The sequence below is a fragment of the Stylophora pistillata genome, chromosome 10 (genome assembly GCF_964205215.1).
Source record: "Stylophora pistillata chromosome 10, jaStyPist1.2, whole genome shotgun sequence".
NCBI lineage: Eukaryota > Metazoa > Cnidaria > Anthozoa > Scleractinia > Pocilloporidae > Stylophora > Stylophora pistillata.
In genome coordinates this window covers 3,932,048-3,957,129 of record NC_142528.1, presented here as the reverse complement: position 1 = coordinate 3,957,129, position 25,082 = coordinate 3,932,048, and the positions used below count along the sequence as shown (strand labels likewise).

Here is a 25,082-nt window from a genome sequence, read left to right as displayed (position 1 = left end):
TAAACTATTATTTTAATGGCCCCTGCGTCATTCTTTTAGCAAGTCTTTATCATATAAGGGGCAAAATTACTGAGTTGTCAGTTGGTCAAGACAGAGGCGCATTTTTTCTTAATTTTTGCAATTGCCCCAGGCAAAATTACTTGAAAATGATTGGCTGAAAATCGCTTAGCAACGGCTGCCAATGAAATTTCCCTCGTCGCTGCGCGACTTGGGCAATTTCAGCAACTTCCGAAAACACGCGTGATATTAATCCTTAATTTTACTCGGCCCCATGCGATTACCTTTTCTGATCTGACACGTGGACCTTCAAAATTAGCATACATCGAGTGTGGTTTGTTTCTTAATAACAGCCGCGGACCGATTGCCATTGAAATTTCAAGGGTGCCGGGCTTTTCGGAGAATTATCCTCATTTTGGACGGCGAAGTCGTTTCAAATGATCCTAGACTCCAATCCTGTTGTTCAGGCTCTTTTAGGGACGTTATTTACATGGGGTGTCACAGCTCTTGGATCTGCTCTTGTCTTCGTTTTTAACAGCGGACAGGTTGGATAATGTTTACCCTTCCTCCAACATGGATCGAAGCTGTAACTTTCAGCTGATCTATTCGCATGATTTCACATCAGCCGCGTGCTTAATGATAATTTTCTTTTCATTATTTTAGAGAAAGGTTCTCGATGCTAGCCTGGGATTTGCCGCTGGGGTGAGATAGATATTATGAAATTACGATCTTTTATCGTTTTAATTAGCGTGTTTATCTATACGATGCGATATACAGTAGTAAACATAAACAGATCTCCCTGTTTTTAAATTTAAAAAATTCTTAGCCCTGTTATATTCTCCCGATATTAGAAATGATATTGGATTTATTTTCTTTTAAGTCCATAATATTTTTGTTACGAGGCAAATGGTATGTTTCTTTTATAATGGTAATATGTGTTGGGTCATGCATTTCAATATCACTAGTTAGACAATAATTGGTGTGATTTATTTAATTTAATATCTTTTGTTAAATTGAAGCCCAAATACCATATTTCTTTGAATAAGCGCCAGGGCGCCTATTAATTTTTTTGGCTGAAAGGACACACTTAGGAAGGGGGTGCTTTTTAAGAAACTATTAACCTGTACTGATTCAGCTTTTCGTCAGCTGTTCCTCAGGGGACCAAAAGGCTTAAGTCAGTCAAATTCAGCTTTAGTTGAAGCTTAAAAACTGAAAATGAAGTGGTAATAGAAACTGGTCATCCTTGTATCCTTATTTATGAAAGAGTTGAAGTAGGGGAGAGGAGGGCTTGTCTGTTATATTGGCCCCAGGGGGGGTATGTGGGTACTTATTCAGGGAGGGCACTTATTCAATGGAATGCAGTATTATAATTTTGGCACGGTAAGTAGATTTGAAGAACTTTTATTACAGGAATGAAATCCCATTTTTTCCTCTGAGTATTGGATACCATTAAGACTGGTAGGCCTGAGCAGAAGTTACTCTTCTGTACTCATTTGAAAAAGAGTACTAGCAAGATTGAGTGTCATTTGTCTTTTGGACCTGGTAAAATACACAGTACATCAAGTTAGCATGGTCTGCAAACAAAATGTGGCAGCTAATTGTAAAAGATTACTTTTACTGTTTAACTAAGAAACCATGAATACATGATATGTGTTTGGAGTTTTTATTATGTTGCAACCAATCACATGAGGGATCAGGACATGTAAGCAAACCACAAAACCACTAACTAATTTGCCTTACCATCTATAGTTAAGATATCTTACGCCTGATTGGCTTGTTTTCCTTGACACAGGTATATTGTACAGAAAATGTCAGGTGTTCAATGCTTCTGAGTTTCACTGCAATCTTCATTTTTGGCCATTTTATGTTTATGTATTTTGTGCATAATGTCTCTAATATCTTTGATTGTTTTATTGCAGGTCATGCTGGCAGCTTCCTATTGGTCCTTGTTAGCCCCAGCCATAGAAATGGCAGAAACTTCAGGAAGTTATGGAGAAGGTGGAAAGTTTGCCTTTGTTCCAGTGTCTATAGGGTTCATTGTAGGGGCAGTGTTTGTTTATGGGGCAGACAAGCTTATGCCACTTCTGGTAATTATTTCACTCTAAATTAATACATAATTATATTTCACTGATTTAAAGGTGAACGCTATTCTGTGTAAGCATCATTCTCCAGTTTGCATTAATTTTTAATTTGTAATTTGTAATTTTCTTTTCTAAGGGTATGGAATCATCTAATTTTGCTGAGGCCCTAACTGGGGATTTTCAGAATGGTAGTGCTTGCAAAGAGAAAGATTCAAAGGATGACATCCATCACACAGAAATCTCCATCCATAACTTGTCACACAACAGAGATATATCACAGCTTACACAAAGAAAGAAGGAATATTTACACAGTTCCAGTAACAGAGACATTGATCACGAAGGACAGATATCACAAGAGAAAAAAGCCAGCTGGAGGAGAATTTTATTACTGATCGTAGCAATTACAGTTCATAATATTCCAGGTAACATTTTAAGGAGAATTTATAACATAATTTTTGAATTAGTGGCCATAAAGGGAAATTCAGGCATGCCATTCCTTAATACTGTATTTAGTTACTTTTGGGTTACAAATTACAATTATGTAGAGTTTTCTATCTAGTGAGACATGTTATGTCCTCTCAAGGGCAGTCAGAACTGAAAGACTGTGTAACGTACGCACCGGTAACATCGCTCAATGGCTATCCGAACCATATACCAGTGGTTTCTATAACAAAATTAAATTACACTAAGTCTAACTACTGAAAATAAATGGCATGAACAAAATAATAAACGATATAAACGCGGTGAAATGAAAACATAAAACACACCTGACAGTTTGGATCATGAAATAATGCGAGACGCAGCTTAAAGACAAACAACACCAAACTACGTAATATAAAGAAGCTTTTACGTGCGAACAATACAATGTATATGTTGACGGGAGGGGACTGAACCCCACCATGTGAATGGACGGCTAGCCCCAAATTCGTTGTAACAGACTGTGAGCAGTGAAATTTCTTGACATTACTACATTACAATCAATGCTTAAAACTGTAAATATGGCAGACAAACTTTTGCTTAAGTTTGTTTAAGTCAAGTTTTGGTGTAATCATTACATCATCTTCAAGAGGAGGATAATCCTATAGCAACATGGTGGCTTAAAGGTTTCTCTTAATATAAATGATTGAATGCCTTTGGTCAAGTAAATTTTACTTGTTCAACTATGAAATCATTATCAATGACACTTTTTTGCAGAGGGTCTGGCTGTTGGAGTAGGGTTTGGTGCGGTAGGAAAAACAGCTGCTGCAACCTTTGAAAATGCAAGGTACATGAGGGTTTTAATTAAAACTTCCTCATTCAAGTAATTGTTTGTAAGAGGCTCTTCCTAAATTTTCTTCTTCTTGTGTCTGTTGTATACTTTATCTAGGAATTTAGCAATAGGTATCGCAATTCAGAATTTTCCAGAAGGACTAGCCGTCAGTCTCCCACTCCGAGGGGCAGGATTTTCCTCATGGAAGAGCTTTTGGTTAGTGTATATGTTTGTGGTTTTCTTCAATTCACAGCATGATTTCAGTTACATGTAACTTGGTGTACATAGTTTTGGCTGGTTTAACACTTCATCTCCTTGAAGTGAATATTACAATCATGTAATCTGTAAATTCTCCATGTGATTCAAATATGTTATCTTGCAAAGGGGTAATGAGAATTTTCAAGCTTATTTGCAAGAGGGAGCCAACTTGAATATAATTTTTCGTTTAATATACATGGAATTGTACAGGTATGGTGAGAACTGATGATCACAAAATATGTGTCAATGACAGTTTCATTATTCCCATGCCTACGGCAGGCAGCATGCCAATAACTTCTATTAACAATTACTGTAAGTTTAACCTCTGTAGTTGAGCATTTTTACATTGGACTATTGACTTTCCTCACTTGCTTTGCTGTATTGACTTTTATTCTAGGTATGGTCAGCTAAGTGGAATGGTAGAACCATTGGCTGGAGTGTTTGGTGCTCTTGCAGTAGTGGTGAGTGCTAGTACCATTGTTCCAGAAAAAGATGAGAATGTATCTATAGTGACAATATTTCGGTTATTTTTCTGACAGTGAAACTTTTCTCTCGATGAGAAGAGAGCTCAAAATATGTAGTTTGCAATGGTGAACAAACCCAAAACAATAAACTAGGAGTTAAAAAGATGGCTCCCAAATAGAAAGAAAATTAAAATTTAACAAACTTGAAAATTTTTGGCTAAAATTTTACAAGTGTTCTAAAGTAGTCACAAATTTGGTTGCTCTTGTTCTTTTGCATCCATTCATTGGTTTCTTCATCATGTGAAATGCTAGTCATAGGGTTCAAAACTGTTGTAGGTGTTTTGCCAACCACCTTTAAAACTACAATAAGCTAAAATTTTGTTTCAATGATGTGTTACAATGTGATGTATATTTGATATTCTAGGTTGCTGAGCCCTTGTTACCATATGCTTTGGCATTTGCAGCTGGTGCAATGGTCTATGTTGTAGTTGACGATATTATACCAGAGGCCCAGACAAGGTTTGACAAAATTCATTTTCCAAATATCATATACATGATACTGAACAGTTTTCAATTTCCACAAGTATTTGTAATGTGCAACTAATTGGGTTGCCCAGACGTTAAATGAGATAATTTTCTCTTTTAGAAATATGAAAAAAAAAAAAACTGCAGCCTGATATTATGTGAATTATCAGTGAGGTGGCAAAACCATTAATTTTTATTTTATTTTAATTTTTTGTCATTAGAATAATATTATATTTATTTATTATGTAATTGACACGTTTCTTATACTACCTGCCTCAATTAGCTTTGCTATATTGCAGGTAGTCATAATTTTTAAATTAAATTGTGATCATAAATAAAGATGTTGTTGTTGTTTTCTTCATTCTTACAGTGGTAATGGACAGTTAGCTTCATGTACAACGATTGTTGGTTTTGTAGTCATGATGTCCCAAGATGTGGGGCTTGGATGAAAACATAACTTGTGAAACCTTAATTAGAACTTTTAGTGTATTCAGTTATTCGCTAACATTTAATAGAGGCTTTTGGAACTGTAGCATACATCTTGAGTCATTAATGGTAAAATGTCTTGCTATTTTGAAAGAAGGGGATTTAGAAAATGCTCGCCAACGATAGCTTCTGGGAAACAGTTTGTGCAGCTTTTGTCCAAAAAAAGGGAAATAATCGATGATTGATTTAATCCAATAATTTTTTCATATTCAAATGATCTTTTCTAGAATAGACCTATAAACAAAATAAGTACTCCTGTATAAGGCAGTCATTAGCTAAAAAAGAAAAAAAGAAAAAAAAGAGAGGAAAAAAATAGAAAAAAAATGCAAGGATCCATACTTGGAGCTTGCAATTTATTTGTAGCATGATAGTGTAATAATTAGTTTTCTTGATTTCATCCTCTAGTAATTTAGGGCACAATATTCAGCAGTTTCATTATGTTATGCCACTTGATAAATATGTAATAGCTGTACTTTGTTAGTCCAATGCAGCAAACTTCTGATACTTGTCTTTTAGTTACATAGATTCATAGCTTTCTTTTTAAAGAAATGCAGCTAATTGAATCACGCTAATTCTGTACTTTGGAGAATTTTCAATGAACATTCAGTTCTACTTGTTTGATGGATAGTTCATGAAATGGGTTATTATGTTCCTAATATTTACTAGGTTGGGCATTACAAATTTTGTGAATGTTGGAGATGGCTGTTTCCAGTGCAATATAAACACATGGTAACTTTGTCGCTCCAAGACAAAATTCTTGTATTTATAAGTCATCATAGATTTCCACTGTGCTTCATTGCTACCATTTTCAGTGAAAAAAGAGTATACACCGGATGCAAATATGGTGTCCAATTTGAATTGCCATAGTTTTGGGCTGACTAGCCTCGTCTTCACGTGAAAACACGAAAGGATTATTACATGTGTGAGAGGCTAGTCAGTCCAGAACAATGGCAATTCAAATTGGACGCCATATTTGCATTTGGTGTATACACTAAAAGAACTTGTTGGGAACTCTTTTGTGATCTCTTCAGTCATATTAGTCTTGGATCTTCTTCTTTTCTGCAAGCAAAGATCCTGGGTTGTGATATGGAAATTAAGTTATAGCTCAGTATTTCTTCAGTTGTTGTAATATGTTGCTGTCTTTCTTGTATTTCTTGTATGTCACTCTATACTATTCGACGTATCCCCTCAAAGAAAGATCCTAGGTAAGATATGTTCATCATACATGAACAATGTTTTGGACTGCGGGCTCACTGTAGCAAAATGGCGGAGTATACGGCGACGCTCTAAGGCCATTTAACAGCAACCCCTGACTCAAGAAAATTGTTGTCACAGGGCCGGAAAGTAATACCCATGATTTATTCCAAATTTTCGTAAATAAATGGTCTTCAACTAGGCATTTCTGGCAATGCTGATTCACGAACGATTGAACAACATTGGTAAACCAGCTGTTAAAAGTTGGTCTTTTCGAAAGATGGACTTGTCTTTGTTTAGCAGGATTTCAGAAATTTTACATCAAGTGGAGAGTGCAAGTTACGTGAGAAGAGTATCTTTAGTAGTTTTCCTTGTTTTTTCCGCATTTCTTTTGAATTTAATAGTTGGACGTTTATTGGAGAAGATACGGCGGTTGGTAATGAGGAGAATTCGCATTCCACCCGACCATGTGGACGAAACGGTGTTTGGACTAGATTTAGCCTTTGGACTGGTTAATCTAACATGCACGGCGTTACTTGCATGGGAAGTACATAACATTGCTTCATGGATATTGCAGATTGATCTTCAATAGCGAACTTGCCAAAATCGCACTCAGTATACTTGGGACGCCTGTGATTCAAGAAACATAAATAAAGCGACGAGCATTGACAGATAGTATTTCAATCCATTACTCTTGACTCGAAGATATTTTAAAATGAAGAAATATTTTGTTTAAAAAGTCTTTCAGGAAAAAACCCAGTTTCGTTGGGTAAAAATTTAACAGTACCCTGCGACTATTGACTCGCAACCCACAAGTTACGACTCGTGACTTGACCCACCACCCGTAACCTTCGTTCTAGACCACCCGCTGGTCCACAATTTTTTGTACCTTATGATTTACACCCGTTATTTGGAATGACGCATGCACAGTGCTGGATCAAACGAGGATCACGACCCAATATATAACAGCTGCGAATGAAATGATATGACTTAATTTATATCCTGTCGAGGAAGTAAACAATACTCTGTTAAAGCCGAATTAATTTTGAAAATATCGTTTTTCCGCAAACCATGAAAGCTACTTTACTTTACTTCGTCTCGTAGACCATGAGCAACTTTGCGTTTTCACCTCAACTTCAAACAATTTTTATTTACCATTGCAGTATGTGGCTACTTTCAATGAAGCAATTATCACTTGTACAACAATGCGAAGCAGGCTTTACTTTTTTCCGCGTTAAGGGCCCTTTGTTGTCGGAATCAGCTTTCATTCTGAAAGCTCTCAAAAAGGTGATCAAATGAATCACTCTTCAGAGTTAATAGTTCATCAGTCCAGTATGTCAACCACACTTTTTGTGGGAAAATGACTAATTTCTATGGCGTTTATGGGTATGAAAGGATAAAACTTAACTAGCAGGAAGGATTTGAGTGCAATTTTTTTCAGAAAAAAGTAAAAGATCGAAAAATAACCTAAGATTTTCGAATCGCTTTTCTTTATGAATTTGAGTAGTTTGGGGATATTTCGTTTTAGAATGACAGGCTTAAAAATCACGTAGAAAAAGAATAACCACGTTGACACCGGTGAAAAGTCAAGCTGTTATTGCAAAAATGTGATTAACACTTTAGGGTTGGGGGAATGACATTTTTTATTTCCTTGAAAAACTCGACTGTAGGATGTCATGGAAATTTTCTCAGAGACAGCCGACAGCTGCCAAGTGTTCCGCCTCCGCACAACCTCGTACGGAAAAATGAACGACCGAACATTTTCAAACCTTTGTATGTTTGTAACGTCTTTTCTTTAATTTAGTACAATAGTTCGTTATCCCGCAGTTATCTGAAATTTTCACCTTTTTACGTGAGAAGAGGATGTGTTGATGACCTTCATTAAATAGTGTTCTGAAACGATGGCGGTCATCGCTACGAGTATACCAGTTCAATTTAAATTCATTCTTGGTAAAAAGGTAAAGCAATCAGTTAAATAAACTATTTATTATACTCCCTTGAACCACAAGGAGGTTTTTGATAAACCTATGCGTTCTACCACGTTTACTGGTCAATAAGAACGTTTATCTCATGAACCATTCGCTCGTGTGAAGGTGTAAATATGGATATTTTATTGCAAAGTGAAGGAAACTTTTGGTATTAAAGCTTTTCACACGACGCTTGGACAATCTGATTCTGTGTCTGCTTTTTCAAATCAACCCAAAATTGATTTCATGCGATTTACAGCCGGATCTGTTTTTACCTAATCAGGAAAAAATAAGTTTGTCAGCCTTTTTAACCCGAGGATTCGAGAAAAGAAAGTCGAGTCGTAAAACTGTTTTCCAGACGCAATTCAAAAGGTCAAGGTTGTTTTCTTGTAAATTTTAGTTCAAAATGATTTTTTCGCAAGTGATTACGAGGGCATAAATTTGGTTATGTGTCGGCCTAGCCGTCTTACAACCGCCTTCGTGTGTTTTGTTTTTATCAAATATTTCCTTCCGAAAAGATCCCTCCGCTCAAACACCCACTGCATGCATTGTTGTTTCTTTAAATTCGTCGATTCGTTTAAATTTATGAAGGGTCATAGAATACCACAATTTATTCTTAGAATTGTTTTCGAAGTAAATGTTGTTGGAACAAAATGACAATTTTCATGTCTCCTGCAATATTTACTTCGTAGGTTCTCAGTGTGAATGGTCATTTTCCTAACAGCCAATCAAATTTGCATATTTTTCAACAGTTTGAAATCTATTGTGCATGCAATTTTCTGTTAACATTTCAGTGAAAGTGAGGGTATCAATGTATGTTTTTCGAGCTTTCCCGTAAAGAGGAAAATCTAGACGATTTTTTGTAGACCTCAGTGAAGAAAAAATATCGACAATTCAAGTTTGGAACGCCCTAAAATAAGTGATAGTTTTTTTTCCCTTGCGAAGACTTAGAGGCGAACATCATACCACCGATCAAAACGGAATTCAATATCAGTGGCAGATGTTTGTAGATAAGTCTTCTCATTAACCAAGGCGAAAAAGAGACAGGAATTGAACTAATGCAAATGCAAATGTGAACTTCAAGCTCCAAATGAGAAGCGTTGATTCTACTTTGCGTTTAATTTTTGACGATTATTGTCCGTGAGAAAGACTTAAGCACCACTTTGCGTCGATCTGAAGACCGGTCCCACAAAAAAATGGGTATTAATCCCTCATGGAAGGTGAATGAAATTCACCGTTTGATTTCAAACGTAACTTTATGAAAACATCTGCTGTCACACGATGCATTGATTCGCTAGTGTTTGTGTCACTCGGAGAAAAAAAATTAGCCACTGTACTTTGAAGGCGAAAACACGTCGCAAGAGGGTCGCATGTGCACGAACAGAACAAAGAGCAGCTTTCATCTAGACGGGGAAGAGGAACCAAGTGCCTTAACTTCCTTATTCTTGTTAGATCTGAGTCTGACATCTCGGTAGTAAGACGTTCACAAAAGGTAGAGAAATTATTTTCTCTTCAGTGAAATTGTCAGAAAGTCAAGATTCACATATAGCTGTGGACTGTGCTTTGCCAGCGAGAATTGCTTGGTGTTCGCGAACGATATTTCTGGTTCGTCCTTGACCTTATCGCTCTTCGACAGCTATAAAACTATCGCAAAGGGAGAACAGAGACAACCTGCTGAAAAGTTCTGCTGAATAATCGTCCAAGCGGCAACATTTAGCGAGACAGTTATTGGGCTACTGTTAAGATATTTTGACCCAATTCAGACACAGCAAATCATGTCAAATTTTAATTTCTCGCCATCATTAAATCGCACGAGTAACTCTGATAGTGACCAAGGAGAATTCCTGGCGTTAAGGATCATTCAAGGGATCGGGATGTGTTTATTTATTCTAACTGGGATTCCCGGGAACTTTTTAGTATGTTATCTAGTTCGGAGAACGCGACGACTTCGAACAGTCACAAATCTAATTATAAGTAACCTGGCCGTTGCGGACCTGGGGATGTGTCTATTTAATATCCCCGTTTCCTTGGTAACTGTCATTTATAACCGTTGGGTATTGACTGATTTCGTGTGCCAGATCGCAGGTTTCACTAACTCCTTATTCCTCTTCGAAGCTTTGTGGTCTCTTGCCTTGGTCAGCATTAGTAGATACTGGTGTATCGTACAGCCTGGTAAATTCTCTGCCATTTTTACGCGCCGGCGAACCTTGGCCATGATTACGGCAACGTGGATCTTGTCGCTTCTCTGTGCCCTTCCACCCCTATTTGATTGGTCTAAATATGTCTTTACCGTCGGTAAATCAACGTGCTATTTCAACCTAAATGAGCACCTACCATACACAATTATTTTAGCAATTGTGGTGTTTATTTTGCCTTACATTTTGATCACAGTTTCTTACTACCGAATCTTTCGCTTCATTCGAGGTCACAGCAGAAAAATGAGTATCAACAGTTTATCAGCAAGTTTCAGAAAGGCCACCCGTTCTACATTTCAAGACTTCAAAGTGACAAAATTATTGCTCGTAGTTGTCTGTGTCTTCGTAGCCTGTTGGACTCCACATATTACTGTCAACCTCATGAACGGTTTTGGCATCATTCAATCAATTCCGCGAATCTTGGATGCCATGAGCACGTTTTTAACTTTCCTTTCTAGTTCTTGCAACCCGTTTATCTACGGACTCATGAACAATAAGTTTCGCAAGGGTTTTCGCGCAGTTCTCTGCGCACCTTGCCACAAATGCGCAAAACAAAAGGCGCCTGTGCTGGAACGGAAAATTAGCGGCGAAACCACCAGGAATTTAAGTTCACGATCAAGAAGTAGCCACAGAAGAGAATGGAGAATTGTAGTGGAGGCAAGAAACACAGTTTACGAGTCTTGTGTATAATAGCTCAATATTTACTCTCAAAATGCAAGTCACTTTGCCGTAATTTCCGTGCTGAAGTTTTACTAGCTTACGTGCGTGGTCATTGGCCATTTGGACTTTGGTTTTTTTCTCCAGATCGGATAATGGCAGGCACTTGAGATCTTCCACTGACAGAGAACGCTACACAAGCGCAATTAAGGGGTCACAACGGCGTTACCGTAAAAGGAGATATTTATGCTCCTTATTGATTAGTCCCGGTTTAAAGAGCGTTTGATCGAGAGAAGCTTTGAACAAAGGGGGCATAGAGGAAAGATATTTCAGGTGCATCTGCATTTGCTTTTTGTCGTGGGTACATTAATAAATTATGGTTTAAGATAACCGGTAGTCAAAAGACTGTTATCGCACTTAGACATTTAGATCTAAAGGCAAAGCAGACTCGACCTGTTCACCTGTGTTTCCCAGCGTTTCGGGAAGTTTCCTGATTGGCTGTTTCATAAGTTTGTTTTGGTTTTACCACACTCAAATGATCTCTATTTCCTCGTTTTCCAAGAATGTTGGATCTACCGTAATGATTTGACTTTGCGCTGTTTTTCGATTAAGGGCCACTTTGTTTTCGTCAATTAGCAACCCTATCCTAATGACGGCCGCTGTTGAATACGCACCCTCACTTTGATAAGTGCCCCTGTTTCAGTGGTGGCACTGCTACTGTGGTTCATCTTCTTTGACTTCCTCATTCAAACCCTGATAAAAATTTTTAAAAATTAAAAAAAAGGGGTCTACGTCTCAGCCTATCATCTATTACGTCCACGTTTGTGCACGGTTCCTTCAAACGGAAGATCTCGTCCTAAAATTTTTTAGACGATTGCTTGGCTGTTCGTTCTAGCTAGGAAGGATCCAGGGACAACAAGACCGGTTAGCAGTGAGTCTTCATGACTCCTTTCAAATGATCAAATGAACATCAAAGCTTATTCAGCACATTTCTTAAAAAAAAAAAAAAAAGAAAGAAAAAAAAGGAAAAAGAAAGAGAGAAGTGCACTGTCCCTGATAAGTACCCTGTTTCGAGTATACGCCCTCTCTTCAGGTATCCTAAGTAAATAAGCACCCCGGTTGCTAAATTGAATCGTTACGGTAACTGTCTGTAGGCAAAGTTCAATGAATTATTAACTCTCTAAGCAAGAACAAGACCACCTGACAAAAAGATTCAAAGCTTTGGTCTTTCTTCATTTTACACTTTATACAATACTCAGTCGTAGTCATCAACGCACTACCGTAGAGCTTTACAATAGTTTAGAGTGGCTGGAGATTAATGGAAGCTATTTACTTTTTCGAGAGAAAACCAACTCACATCTCAATGCTCTAGTTCTCGTTGCACCTATGTAAACTTGTGAAAGAGATTGACTAGCGGTTGATCTTCATTCTTCAGCTTACGTTCGATTGTCAAACTCCACTCTATTTGGTTAAGTTGACTTAGTCACACAGTATAAAAAGAGCTAAAGCATATCAATATCTTTCAATCAATCGAAAGATTAGTGTCTGGCATTTGGATGGGAATTAAATAAACTATGACACTACACTATTTCTTCATAAACTCGCGGATGGTGTTCCGGCCACCACACCAATAGTTCAGTATTAAAAAAAAAGGAGAGAAAAAGTGCCTCCTATTAGTTGATGTGCACTGGCAGGACTACCACGGACACAGCTTAACTATTCCACTGCGAGCAAAAACACAAGACGTCTCTCTCAGGAACTAAAAGAACGATAACAACATAATACTTCCTACTTCTGGATCACAATGATGTTAGCCTCTTATGTAAAGAGATGTTCATTAGTGTGTATTTTTTCAAGTCATTTTGTAGCACGCGTGAAATGTTTCGATGAATGACGTACATTGGAGAGTTCCATCATTCCAGGATCCCTTTCCTGCTGCCTGGTTCCACTGGCGCGTCTCAATCCAGTCCCGGAGGACGTTGGAGTCATCACAGGGGTCGAACGCACATGGGCACCAGACATTCGCGACATGTCACCCCGAGGGAGATCCCCGCCTGGGATATCAGCTGGGGCCCCACGATGAAGGCGCGTGATCCGTCTTTCTCTTTCAGCCCGTGAAATGGGTCTCTGTGCACCTTTTAGGGCAGAAAACAATATAAACACGATGAAGATACATGCAGGTATACCATTCAGTGAGTTAACTTAGCAAACGAAGACAGTAACAGTAACGTGTTGATCAATTCGAAGCTTCAACATCCACCCCCCACCCCGGCAATCCCCCAAGCATTTCAACTTTTGGAGATGAGTTCAAATGCCCCTACCAATTTTTTTGCGAAAGGCAAAATAAGCGACCGTGACTTTCTCCCCATTGATCAAACTCTAAAGCCCAGACCTTGTGGAACCTTTCTTCTGTGGCCATTTTCTTGCGACAGAGAATTATTTACCTTTAACTCTTCCATCATTTGTATTCTACTGGAAAAGCTTGAAACTTCTAGTTCAAATTCCCCGCCCTGATCAGACAAGGTTAAAACTCCCCATCCCTCATCACGAGCGGCAGTCAAATGCAAATGGGTCGCGCAAGGGTGGAGGTGGGGATGTTGAAGCTTCAAATCTTGAACCTACCAACAGGGGTGGGCGTGGCACCACTCAGTGGATCTCGGAGCCGACCGGATGCCCCACCAGCAACAGCACGGGTAGTGGAGCTTCGATGGTTCCGCTCCGGTTCCCTTGGTTCACGTTCCCTCTCAAGTGCCTTCTCTCCTCCTCTCATTGGTGGTCTGTCAGCGCCGGCATCTGGCTCACGACCACTTCCCTATGGCAGAATAGGCGGATTCATGCTGACGTCATTATTTACATTTTTGCTCATTTGCATACGGCTTTGCGTAAAGAAGGAAGCATGTTAGATACAAATTGACTTCAGGCAGCTAAAGAGTTAGAAAACCTTAGTACATGGTGAAATTTTTAGCTCTTTGGGTGTAATATTCAAGGAGAAATAGTCCATCAAAAACTGCAAAATTTCTGGGTGGCAAAAGCGCTAATGAGCTCATACATTCTATGTAAAATTTTGAGCTTTTAAACCCGTGTTGCACAAAAAGTATTCAATGCATCAGACTCGTATTCATTGGCCGAGTTAATCGTACTTTGACCTTTCCATATTCAAAACTGATTTATTTTTAGCTCCATCAGAAACTGAATTGCTTATGCTAATGAGGCAAATCTTGTAAACAAGGATTCCCCTATAGAGAACTGACTGTTAGAAGCTCACAAAAAGAAAGTATTGAGAAAAGTTTCAGTTTCCAAAATAGGCTAGTAGCTGCAATTTATAAATCCTGACAGTGTAGCTGGGAAAATCACGCTTATTTCAGTCAGCCAGCACTTAAATTTTTGTTTCTCTTGCTTAAATTAAGATTGAATTTCCACTGCTCTGTTGAGTGCAGTCATTGATTGCAACCGTTGCAATCAGCAGTGCAACAAAATGCTCTACCCAGATCTCATAGATAAAGTAAATATTGTGGGATGAATCCACCACAAGATTACCACCCTGATCATTCAATCACTTAGGAAGTTGTTAATTTTCTGTTAGTTATCAAACCTCGCCTAAAAGAGTCATACCAAAGGGTCAGGAGCATCTATTCAACAAAAGGAGACAAGTGTAAACTGTTTGATTTTCACATAGCCTGCAGGGTAAACTAAAACTAGTTCAAAGAAGCTACATGCATACTAATTCATAACTCACAAACTTGAGGAGATTCCAATCAAATATGTAGTCATAAACATATCCTTGACAGTGAAAAAGGTTGCGGAAAAGTTGGCGTAGATAAGAGTAGTCTGGCTTGTCATCAAAGCGTAGTGACCGGCAGTTATTGAGGTAAGTGGAAAATTCAGCTGCAGAATCAAAAATTGTTCAAATAATATTTTAGAATGATTAAGAGTCTTTAAATAAATAGATTATGACAGTTTCCTTCCCCCAAAAGAAGAACTCTCCAGAAAAACAAAAAATAAATAAACAAACAAAAAGGGGTCCCTACAATCAGGCCAAGTGGTTTCTACCACCAACCTTTGACAATCTCATGATGGTTAATCTGGGGAGATATTGTTTCAGGAGATCAAAAGTTGATCTAGGTACTAAAAAATTCTGGTTGCCAGATTAAAGAACGATCCCTAAATGTAAAATCATGATTGTTCAAAAAAAATCATTAGAGATCATTACTGTCAAATGACTGCAATAATTACTCATAATTACTTACCCCTTTCACACTGACAACTTCAAGTCTTGCATAACAATGAACATAATTATCTATGAAAAGTGGCTAGCCTTCTAAAATTAAAAAAATTAATTCCTTTCGATCATGAAGACATCATTACTTTTCTGTAAAAATATATCAAAACACTTACATGGAAATCCTTTACAGAGGATCTCAATGGGTGTGGACATTTTCTTTTCGCTGATCCGTTCATATTTTTGTTTTTTAGTGGCAGCTTTAAGGCCTTGCCATGGAAGGCTTCCCAGGTTGAAGTACATCAGTACATAACCAAGTGATTCTAAATCATCTCTTCTGCTTTGTTCTACAGTCGGGAAAATATACATCAAAGAGATGTGTTATGTTAAACTTTGTAAGCCAAGTGCATAACCATACCAGAGCATCCACCCATTTCCTTGGCACTTCGAGTGACTAAGGGTTTTGCTATTCCACTCATACAGGATACTTGTAACCCCTGGAAATTTTTCATGTATCCCAAACAGTTTTCCAATAATCATCAGAGGAGAGTGAAGGGCCTTGCCCAAGAAAACAACACAAATAAAGCCAGTTTTCTTTACATAAGAGATGACACAGACATTGCAACCTTTTTGCACCTTGAATCATAATTATTCAAAGCGAAAAGAGTGGCCTTAACAATTCTGCGAACATTGAAAGGTTCAATAAGCAACAAATTTACTCCATGACAAGCATGTTCAGAATGTGAAATGCTAGTCTCAACCTACCAATTCCCAGGTGAGTATTGATACTGGCATATCTGGCTGTTCCAGTGAGGTTTTTATTTTCTCTGTATGGTATATGTTGATGTGTTCTTGGGTCTCTGTACTTCTTGGCAAGTCCAAAGTCAATGATGTACACTAGACTCCCCTTCTTTCCAAGTCCCATCAGAAAGTTGTCTGGCTTGATATCCCGGTGGATGAAATTTTTACAATGAACATACTCTATTCTGCTGATCTGAAAACAAATAGAATTGTTCACATGAATTGAATTCTCTTACTCTTCCAATGGAAATGTAACATGCTGAACCCTTGAAATCCTGTACCCCACAGAATCAACCGGTCAATGTGCAAAAAACAGTTGAATTCTTAGTCTAGGAAAAACCAACAAGAGAAAAGTCAATAAAATCAACTGATTTTTAATATAACTAGAAGCGTTCTCTCAGCCTTTCTGATAGAAAGAAACTTTCTTTTTGGTGCCGGCATTTGCCTAAGTTTCTTATGCATTTATTGGTTTATCCTATAATTGTTTTCTGACTTGGTATACCAGAGAAGCAGGTTCCTCACATAAGTATAGACTCTGTACAGAGAGCTGAAAACAGTATTTGTTATGGAGTGTGAAGACCCTTTTCAGGGATGGGGTGGGGGGAGGCAGTGCCACATATTATTGGCTATGTTTTCAATACTTATTAGTAGACACCATTTCCATTTTTGTTTGTTTTGATTCGATTTGATTAAATTTTGTTTTGCAGGTTAAGGGGTTGTAGCAGGGTGAGTCATTGGCCAAATAGTCTGTCTTCATAATTTCTCTCTTTCCCGGTTGACAAAAAATTCTAGGGTGAGATAGCTTTTAATTACAAACAGCCCCAGGTGCTAGGGTGATGACACTTACCCCCTGCAAGAAAAATCTATAAAAGCTTTTTTTTCTTAGCACCCAAAGAAAACAAAAAGTCACTACCAAAGCTTATTAGCAGATGAACTATTGATTTTATGGGTTTGTTAGACTGGTACTCATGAACCTGTGAAATATACTTGAGCATAAAATGAATAAAGGGTGAAAGTTTTTAAAGAAACTGTGGTGCTGCGTCAGTGGGGGTAACAAGATAATTTGGTATATCAACTAAGTTAAAATTGTAAATTGGCCACCATAACAATTTAAAAAGCTGACATTTCAAGCATTAGCCCTTCGTCATTTGCTTTGAAGAAGGGCTAATGCTTGAAATGTCAGCTTCTTAACTCGTTACAGTGGCCAATTTACAATTTCAACTTAGTTGATATACCAATTTACTTGAGCATAGTTTGTGCTATTACCCAACAATTTGTTTGTTTCCATTTGGGGTTACAGGGCTTGCATAAAAATAATGCAATAAACTATTAAGAAGCAGTACTTTGAGAAGGACACATGTACCTTGAGGCTGCCCTCTACCATACATGTACAAATCTCTAGCATGATATTCAATTATTTTAAACCCCATATTACTAAATAGATTGCAACAGCAATACACCTTACTGTTAATATGAAATTAGTATAGTCTTCAGATATGAGCAAAAAAGAGGTACAGAACTGATGTCCCTCTATAGCCCTTTGATAATCAGTATCAAACACATTTAATGCTGTTAGTAATTTTGGCTGTAATAAAAATGCCTGTCTGGCTAATCCTGACAAACTTGAAGATAACCAATCTCCAATATTCATCATATGTATAAAACTATGTGCACAGCTGATCCCTCATCTGTTATTGTAAATCAAAGAGCACAAACTCATTGCAACTCTGTCCTGCATTCTGTCCCAAAACTAACTTGTTTCCCTTTTGTTGGGGTAAACATATATTGGAGGACAAAGGATTTTTTTTTTGTTTACGCTTCTCGATTGACATTAGATAGCTCAGTTGATATAGCATGTTTCTTGATGAAAGGTTCACTCCTAACTGTTTGCTCATGAGAGATCGCTCATAAGGTTCACAGACAGATCCATTCTGAAAACATTCCACATCTTTTAGTGTGGGTCTACTGTGAATGCTGTGTACATCGTTAATATGCATTTTGAGCACATTTGCCATTACACCATGCCATGCAAGTCAAAATGTTGCACATCCAGCGGAGTCAAAACATCACGCATGCATATTTAGGACTGACTGTAATTTGCAACTGAACCGAAAAAAAAAAAAAAAAAAAAAAAGCTGCAATTTCAACTCAGGTGTTCCTTGGAAAGCCCGAGTGTAATGACGTAATCGTTTTGTATATCACGGGACTTTGTAGAAAGTACATGCTTTTAGGTAGCGCCGTGTGCTCAACACAGTTCTTTGATTAAACAGTTCTTTTGATTAAATTCGATTTGAAGATGTTACATTGGCGACAAGGATATTTAGGAGTCTGCAGCATTTACTCTGTTAAATCAGGAAGGAAGGAATTATGGCTACAATTGCAAATTTTGGCAGCGAAATTGAGCAATTCGACATGGACGCCAAGAGGTCAAGTTTAGCGGCAAGATGGCTTGAATGGAAATCGTCCGCTAGTTATGCGGTAAAGGCTAAAGGGATCAAAGACCCAGAGCAAAAAGAAGCGACACTCTTACATACAGCTGGAAGAAAACTTCAAAAGGTCTACGAAACTCTTCTAGAACCGCCAGGAAATCAATTACTGGATGATCCAACTGTTCATGATATTGCGATTGCAAAGCTGGATCGCTACTTCACAGGAAACGTAAACCAGCCCTTTGAATGGCATAAATTTCGGTCAATGCGTCAAGAATCATCTGAAATGACCACCCATTTCTTGTCCCAATTGAGGAAACAAGTTGATTTCTGTGGTTTCGGCGATACTAGGAATATACAAGTGAGAGATCAACTCATCGAAGGTTGTTTATCGTCGAGACTGTGACCAAAGCTATTGGAAAGAGGTAACGAGTTGTCTGTAGATGTTTCCCTGCAAATGGCTAGTTGTTTTGAAGCAGTTACTCCACAAGCAAGCAAAATGCAAGCTGATAATGTCAACAAAATGGATGCAAAATCTTTTCCTCGTAATTCAAAGATGGCCGGCCGATCACGTGACACTGCACCCCACAGGCAACCCACCAAAAAGGAAAAAGAGAGAAAATGTTGGAGATGCGGAAACAAGGGACATATATCTAAAGATGAATGTTGTCCAGCAAACAGCAAAGAAAGAGAGGTGTAGAAAGTGTGGTCACATCGGACAGTGCTAAAGTTTGCAGGAACAAGAACAACTACCAAACAAAAGTCTTCAGTGTGGAAGATAATGAAAGCCTGGATGACGAAATCTTTGCAATTGAGCTCTCCCCTGAAGACGAGCCAGAAGTGAAGCTTACCATTGGAGGTCAAGAAGATGACATGTTGATAGACTCTGGTGCTTCTTGCAATGTACTTGACCATCAACTATGGGAGCAACTCCAATCGAATGGAATCAATTGTAGAAGCCAGTTGGAAAACAGATCCATACGGTCTTATGCTACAGCGAGCAAAGTCCAAGTTGAAGCAAAGTTCTGGTCAAAGGTGGAGCTCGGAGCCAAATGTTTGTCAGATGTTGAATTTCTGGTGATTTCAAACAAAGGCAGACCCATACTGGGAAGAAAAACAGCAATGCAGCTTGGAGTACTTGCAATCAAAGTACCTGAATCTGATGTAAATCTTGTGGAGAGCGAGTTCCAGGAACTGTTCAGTGATAAGTTGGAAAATTGACAAATTATTCTGTTGAACTGCATCTCAAGTCTGATACAAAGTTTGTAGCACAGCCGTGCAGATGCATCCCATACAGTCTCCGCATCAAAGTAGAGGAAAAGCTGACAGAATTGGAGGAGTGGAAGGTCCAACGCCGTAAGCCCGATTGTCTTCATTCCAAAACAAATATGTGTGGATATGAGAATGGCCAATACAGCTATAGAGCGTTCAAGACACCCAATACCAACAATCGATGAAGTACTGAGCGAACTCAGTGGCAATGCTGTGTTTACTAAACTTGATCTTACCATGGAATTCCATCAACTGGAGTTGAAAGAAGGTATCTCAAGAGAAGTCACAACCTTCACAACTCATGCAGGCCTTTTTAGATATACGCATCTGATGTTCGGCATTTGCTCAGCAGCAGAATTGTATCAACATGTAATCGACCAAGTTCTTCATAGCGCTGGATGTACTGGATATCAAAACATATCTGATGATATTGTGGTGTACGGCAAGGATGTAGCTGAACATGACGAATGGTTGAAAAAGGTTCTACACAAGTTGAAAGAGAGAGGTTTGACACTCAACAAGAAGTGGTGTGTTTTCAGGACGAATGAGATTGAATTCATGGGACATTTGCTGTTGGCAAAAGGCATAGGCCCTACAGAGTCCCGAGTAAAAGCACTCCAAGAAGCAAGGGAACTAACAAACAGCTCAGAAGTGAGGAGTTTCCTTGGCTTGGTGAATTTCAGTGCCCAATTTATCAGTTGCCTGGCAATGAAAGCAGAGCCACTGAGAAGACTCACACAGAAGAATACACCCTTCATGTAGGGAATGGATCAAAGGAAAGCTTTTGAAGAATTAAAGAATAGCCAGACAGATGTGGATACACTGGTGTACTTCAACCCTGCTTTGAAAACTAGAGTTGTTGCTGACGCCAGCCCAGTAGGGCTTGGTAAAGTGTTGTTGCAGGAACATGACAAAGTCTGGAGAACTGTCTGCTACGTAAACAAAACCCTGTCTAGCGTTGAATGAAGACACTCGCAAACCAAAAAAGAGGCATTGGCCTTAGTCTGGTCTGTTGAAAGGTTTCATGTCTACCTCTTGGGTAGGGAGTTTGAACTTGTCACTGACCACAAGCCCTAGGAAATCATCTATTCACCTAAATCAAAGCCTAGTGCAGGTGTCGAGAGATGAGTTCTTCGATTGCAGCCATATCACTTTCATGTTGTCTATAAACCTGGTAAAGAGAACATCGCTGACACCCTGTCAAGATTGCCACACACAGATGAGGGAAAGAACTTCGATGACACTGAGAATTATGTGCATTTTATAACCGTGAAAGCCGTTCCAAAGGCAATGAGTGCAAAAGAAATTGAAGATATGGCATCGAATGACAAAGTGATGGAGTGTTTAAGGAAAGCTATCCAAACTGGGAGGTGGGAAGGAACTGAATGTTTGGAACGCCTACATGCAGCCAATGACCTGTGTGTCAAGGGTGGTATAGTTATGAGAGGAACCCGCATAGTGATCCCCAAAGGTCTTGAAGAACAGTATTGACTATTGGACATGAAGGACATTTAGATGTGGTCAGCATGAAACAACGCCTTCGCATGAAAGTATGGTGGCCAAAGCTAGAAAAGGATGTAGAAAGGTTCGTCATGACCTGTGATGCATGTCAGTTAGTGGGCAGACCTGACCCTCCAGAGCCTGTGGCAAGTACAGAACTACCTCAAGGACCCTGGCGTTCTGTCTCAATTGATTACCTGGGACCGTTACCCACAGGTGAACACATACTAGTAGTTGTTGACTACTATAGCAGATATTATGAAGTGGCTGTTGTAAGGACAGTTACATCAGAGAAGATCATAGAGTGTTTAGAAACCATATTTGCCAGACATGGACTGCCTGAACTGCTTACAAGTGACAATGGGCCAAACCTTGTCTCAGAGAAATTTGAAGCATTCCTGAAGGAGAATGGTATAAAGCATCGACGTGTAACAGCTTGATGAGCTCAAGCAAATGGCGAGGTAGAGAGACAGAATAGATCCATACTCAAAAGATTGCAATTGGCACATGCAGAAAGAAAGAAATGGAGAAGGGAACTGGTCAGGTATTTGGCTGTTTACAGAACAACTCCTCACCAAACAACTGGACAGACACCAGCATTTCTTCTGCTGGGCCGACATCTAAGAACAAAGTTACCTGAATTGCCACAGCCATCCAATGGTGATGAAGAAATTAGAGATAGAGATCAACTAATGAAATTCAAGAGCAAACAGTATGCATGTGCATCAAGAAATGCTAAGATGAGTGAGGTGAAACAAGGTGACCTTGTACTCATGAAACAGGATAAGAAGAACAAACTGTCCATCACATTTGAACCTCAGCTCTACAAAGTGAAAGAGAAGAAAGGAAATCAGGTTGTTGTGTCTGATAGCGACAATCCTGCGAGAGTTTTGCACTGAAACACAACTGAAGTCAAGCAGTACCACCCTACTAATGATCAGCTCAGTGATACCAAGGCTAATCAGGAGGAAAACACCACTTCCCTTCAATTGAGATGGACACAGCAGTCGACTTGGGAAGTACTGATTTCCAGGGAGGTTCACTAGGGCGTAATCCACAGAGGATTCGCCAACCACCTGACAGATTGAACTTATAGAGACATTGAACACTCCAAGAACTATTCACATGGACATAATGTTTGTTTACTTTACACCAAGGACTCTCGCGAAGGATTTTCTTTGTGACCGTTTACAGTTTCGTTCTTTGTTTATATTTCTGAGGAAAAAAGGGATGTAATGACATAATTGTTTTATATGTCACTTGACCTTGTACAAAGCACATGCTTTTTGGTAGTGCCATGTGCTCGACACAATTCTTTGATTAAAACAGTTCTTTTGTTTAAATTCAACTCGAAGATGTTACACCGAGTAATAAAAGTGAACATAAGAGAAGTAAAGAGAGAAGGAGAGATGTCAAATATTGGTCTTCAGTTCAGGAAAAAATGAAAGATAAAAATTATTTTGGATAACCTCCAGCCTTCTGACATGGTGGATGAGTATAAGCTAAGAAAACTCTTGGGTAGGCTTGGCCCTACAGTAAGTTCATATGCTACAAGCAGCTTACATACCACAATGATTAGCAACATTGAAAACATAATAGAGAAACTCAAATTAAGTAAGACTTAACACAAACGTAAAAAAAGAATTTTCAAAACTTTAAGGACTTGACAAGAACCATATTCATTAACACATGCATGTGCAAAAACATAAAATAAATGCAACTTTACTGTGTACAGTATCCGGCAAAAAGACTGCAAACCCTGAGCAGTACCACATACCATCTGATCAGCTAGGAGAAGCACTGTTTTTATACTAAACTTCCTGTTGCAGAAATTGAAAAGATCCTCCAGACTGGGTCCCAGTAGCTCCATCACTAACACATTGTAATCACCTTCTGTCCCACACCACTTGATGGTAGGTATGCCAACTGTGAATAATATCAAAATAATTCAGTTCTGCACATTTATTACATCCAAGGTTCTGGGACTATAGCTTCTGGTTGCAAATCTTGCATTTTGTCTGTGCCAAATTATTTGTAAGTGATTCACATCTGAACAACACAATTCCTTTAAAATGTTTGCTTTGCTTTGCAGTTTACCTTTCACATGAAAACAAGAAAATTAACAATCATGCATGTACATGCAGAAAAAAATGTCTTTATTAAGAATATGCTGCCTTTCTATAACATCAAGAAATGGTTAGATGTTCTAGTCTACTCAGATAGGGACAAATAAATTGAGGTCCCGTCTCCTGCAGGGTTAGGGGTAAGAGACGTTAATTTCCCATGAACAAGACTACTGTGTGATGGATGTCCTCCCATGGGGTGGGATGGGTGGGTTGTTGTCTTGCGTTTCATACATGAGTCTCTGGCTCGGGAAATATGGGAAACCATGCCCCACGTAAAGACATTAAACTTTGATTACTGATTACTGACTTATAGTAGATAACTGATAAAGTTCCTCGGATTCCATAACACCAGAAAAGAAGCACAATCAATATCTACCTCTACATATACCTCATAACAAGAATTAGTATTGTCAACTACCATGCCTTCATAAGTACAACATAATTATGGCCAGATGGGGTGACATCCAAACATATCACTCAGAATGCTTTGACGATAGTAGCATACACCATGGTATTTCATAGCAAGAGATCTTTGCAGTTTTTTTAACATGATGTCTGTTGTAATTTTTCTCTTGAAAAATACCAACTGACCAGAAGTGGAATTTGATCCATGATGTTAACTGAATGTGGTCAAAGCTGTGGGTATGATTTACTATTACTAAAGCTACTAAAGAATCCATCATTACAAGGTCACTGGATGGTGTAAAGGCTATCAATCAGGAAGTGGTAGCCAAATTCATAGAGTTACTGCTCAGATTTCTGAAAAAACACTAAAAAAAATCACGATACCTCGGATGTCTCAAAAAGAAAAAAAAAAAAAAGATGCGCTTATCTTCAAAAACCGTAAAAGACACACAGATTAGTTTAATTAAAAATAAGGAACAATATTTTGGTTTCAAGTAACCATTACAAACTTAACCGTGTTTCCATAAGGTCGTAGTAGTATCTTAACTGATTAGCAAAATGGATGCTATAATCAACCCTCGATTGTAAACACGAATCACAAGTTCTTCCCTTCTGAGTAGATTTATAGCATAAATTTGACCACAAGAATGTTTTGCTTCCCACAATGGGTGAACGCAATACATAGTGAAGCGTGGAACCCTTGAAATCATTTCAGCCTTAAAGAGGGTTTTGCTAAACTTTAAGACGCTCAAAACTAAATAAAAAGAGTTCCTCTGCTTTGATCACGTTCACATATACACCACGGCCGCTATTTACAATCCAGCTTTTGTCTATCTCTTGTTAGTTTTCGTAGCAAATATATTTCGATGTCTTTGATAACCCTGTGTAGAGAATACGGGAAGGTGTACGGAGCCATAATCCAAATTTTCAAGCGTTGAAAATGGAAAACAACAAACCTCCTCCTTGCATCATCTTGTAAAACTTTGCTTCTATGTGCAATTGCGGATGTTTGGTTTTGACACATTCTAACTTTATAGCAACCTCTTCCACAGTTGAGATATTTGTCCCTTTAAAACCAACACATTCATATTTAAACTTGGTTACATACGCAACAAATTATAACAAATTTGCTACCGTACGTTGATAATCAACAGATCATTGTCGAAACCACTCAGATCCTAAAATTATATTAAGCTCAAATGGTAAGCTGGTAAACATGAAACTTTACGCATAAAGCTAACCATGTTGACGAAAATA

General features: G+C 38.5%; 3 protein-coding genes across 3 annotated transcripts in view; 2 read left to right on the top strand and 1 right to left on the bottom strand.

Annotated features, from left to right (window-relative positions):
• Nucleotides 1-343: 343 nt before the first annotated feature.
• On the top strand, nt 344-5,106 carry LOC111324815 (zinc transporter ZIP11). Its single transcript, XM_022928466.2, has 9 exons — nt 344-542; nt 661-699; nt 1,917-2,084; nt 2,215-2,500; nt 3,273-3,342; nt 3,445-3,543; nt 3,983-4,046; nt 4,474-4,568; nt 4,945-5,106. The coding sequence occupies exons 1-9, from the start codon at nt 435-437 to the stop codon at nt 5,021-5,023; spliced, it is 1,008 nt and encodes a 335-aa protein (XP_022784201.2). The 5' UTR covers nt 344-434; the 3' UTR covers nt 5,024-5,106.
• A 4,760-nt stretch (nt 5,107-9,866) lies between these two features.
• Nucleotides 9,867-11,201, top strand: LOC111324814 (melanopsin-A-like). Its single transcript, XM_022928465.2, has one exon. It carries the CDS (start codon nt 9,997-9,999, stop codon nt 11,104-11,106), a length of 1,110 nt encoding a protein of 369 aa, XP_022784200.2. The 5' UTR covers nt 9,867-9,996; the 3' UTR covers nt 11,107-11,201.
• A 1,084-nt stretch (nt 11,202-12,285) lies between these two features.
• The window catches only part of LOC111324813 (casein kinase I), a 13,145-nt gene continuing 348 nt past the window's right edge, over nt 12,286-25,082 (bottom strand). The window contains exons 2-8 of the mRNA XM_022928464.2: nt 24,782-24,892; nt 23,072-23,220; nt 16,058-16,286; nt 15,469-15,639; nt 14,810-14,958; nt 13,696-13,885; nt 12,286-13,208 (exon numbers count right to left, since the gene is read on the bottom strand). Of these exons, the coding sequence (XP_022784199.1) occupies nt 12,931-13,208; nt 13,696-13,885; nt 14,810-14,958; nt 15,469-15,639; nt 16,058-16,286; nt 23,072-23,220; nt 24,782-24,892 (1,277 nt within the window). The 3' untranslated portion in view covers nt 12,286-12,930. The remainder of the gene's footprint in view (nt 13,209-13,695; nt 13,886-14,809; nt 14,959-15,468; nt 15,640-16,057; nt 16,287-23,071; nt 23,221-24,781; nt 24,893-25,082) is intronic.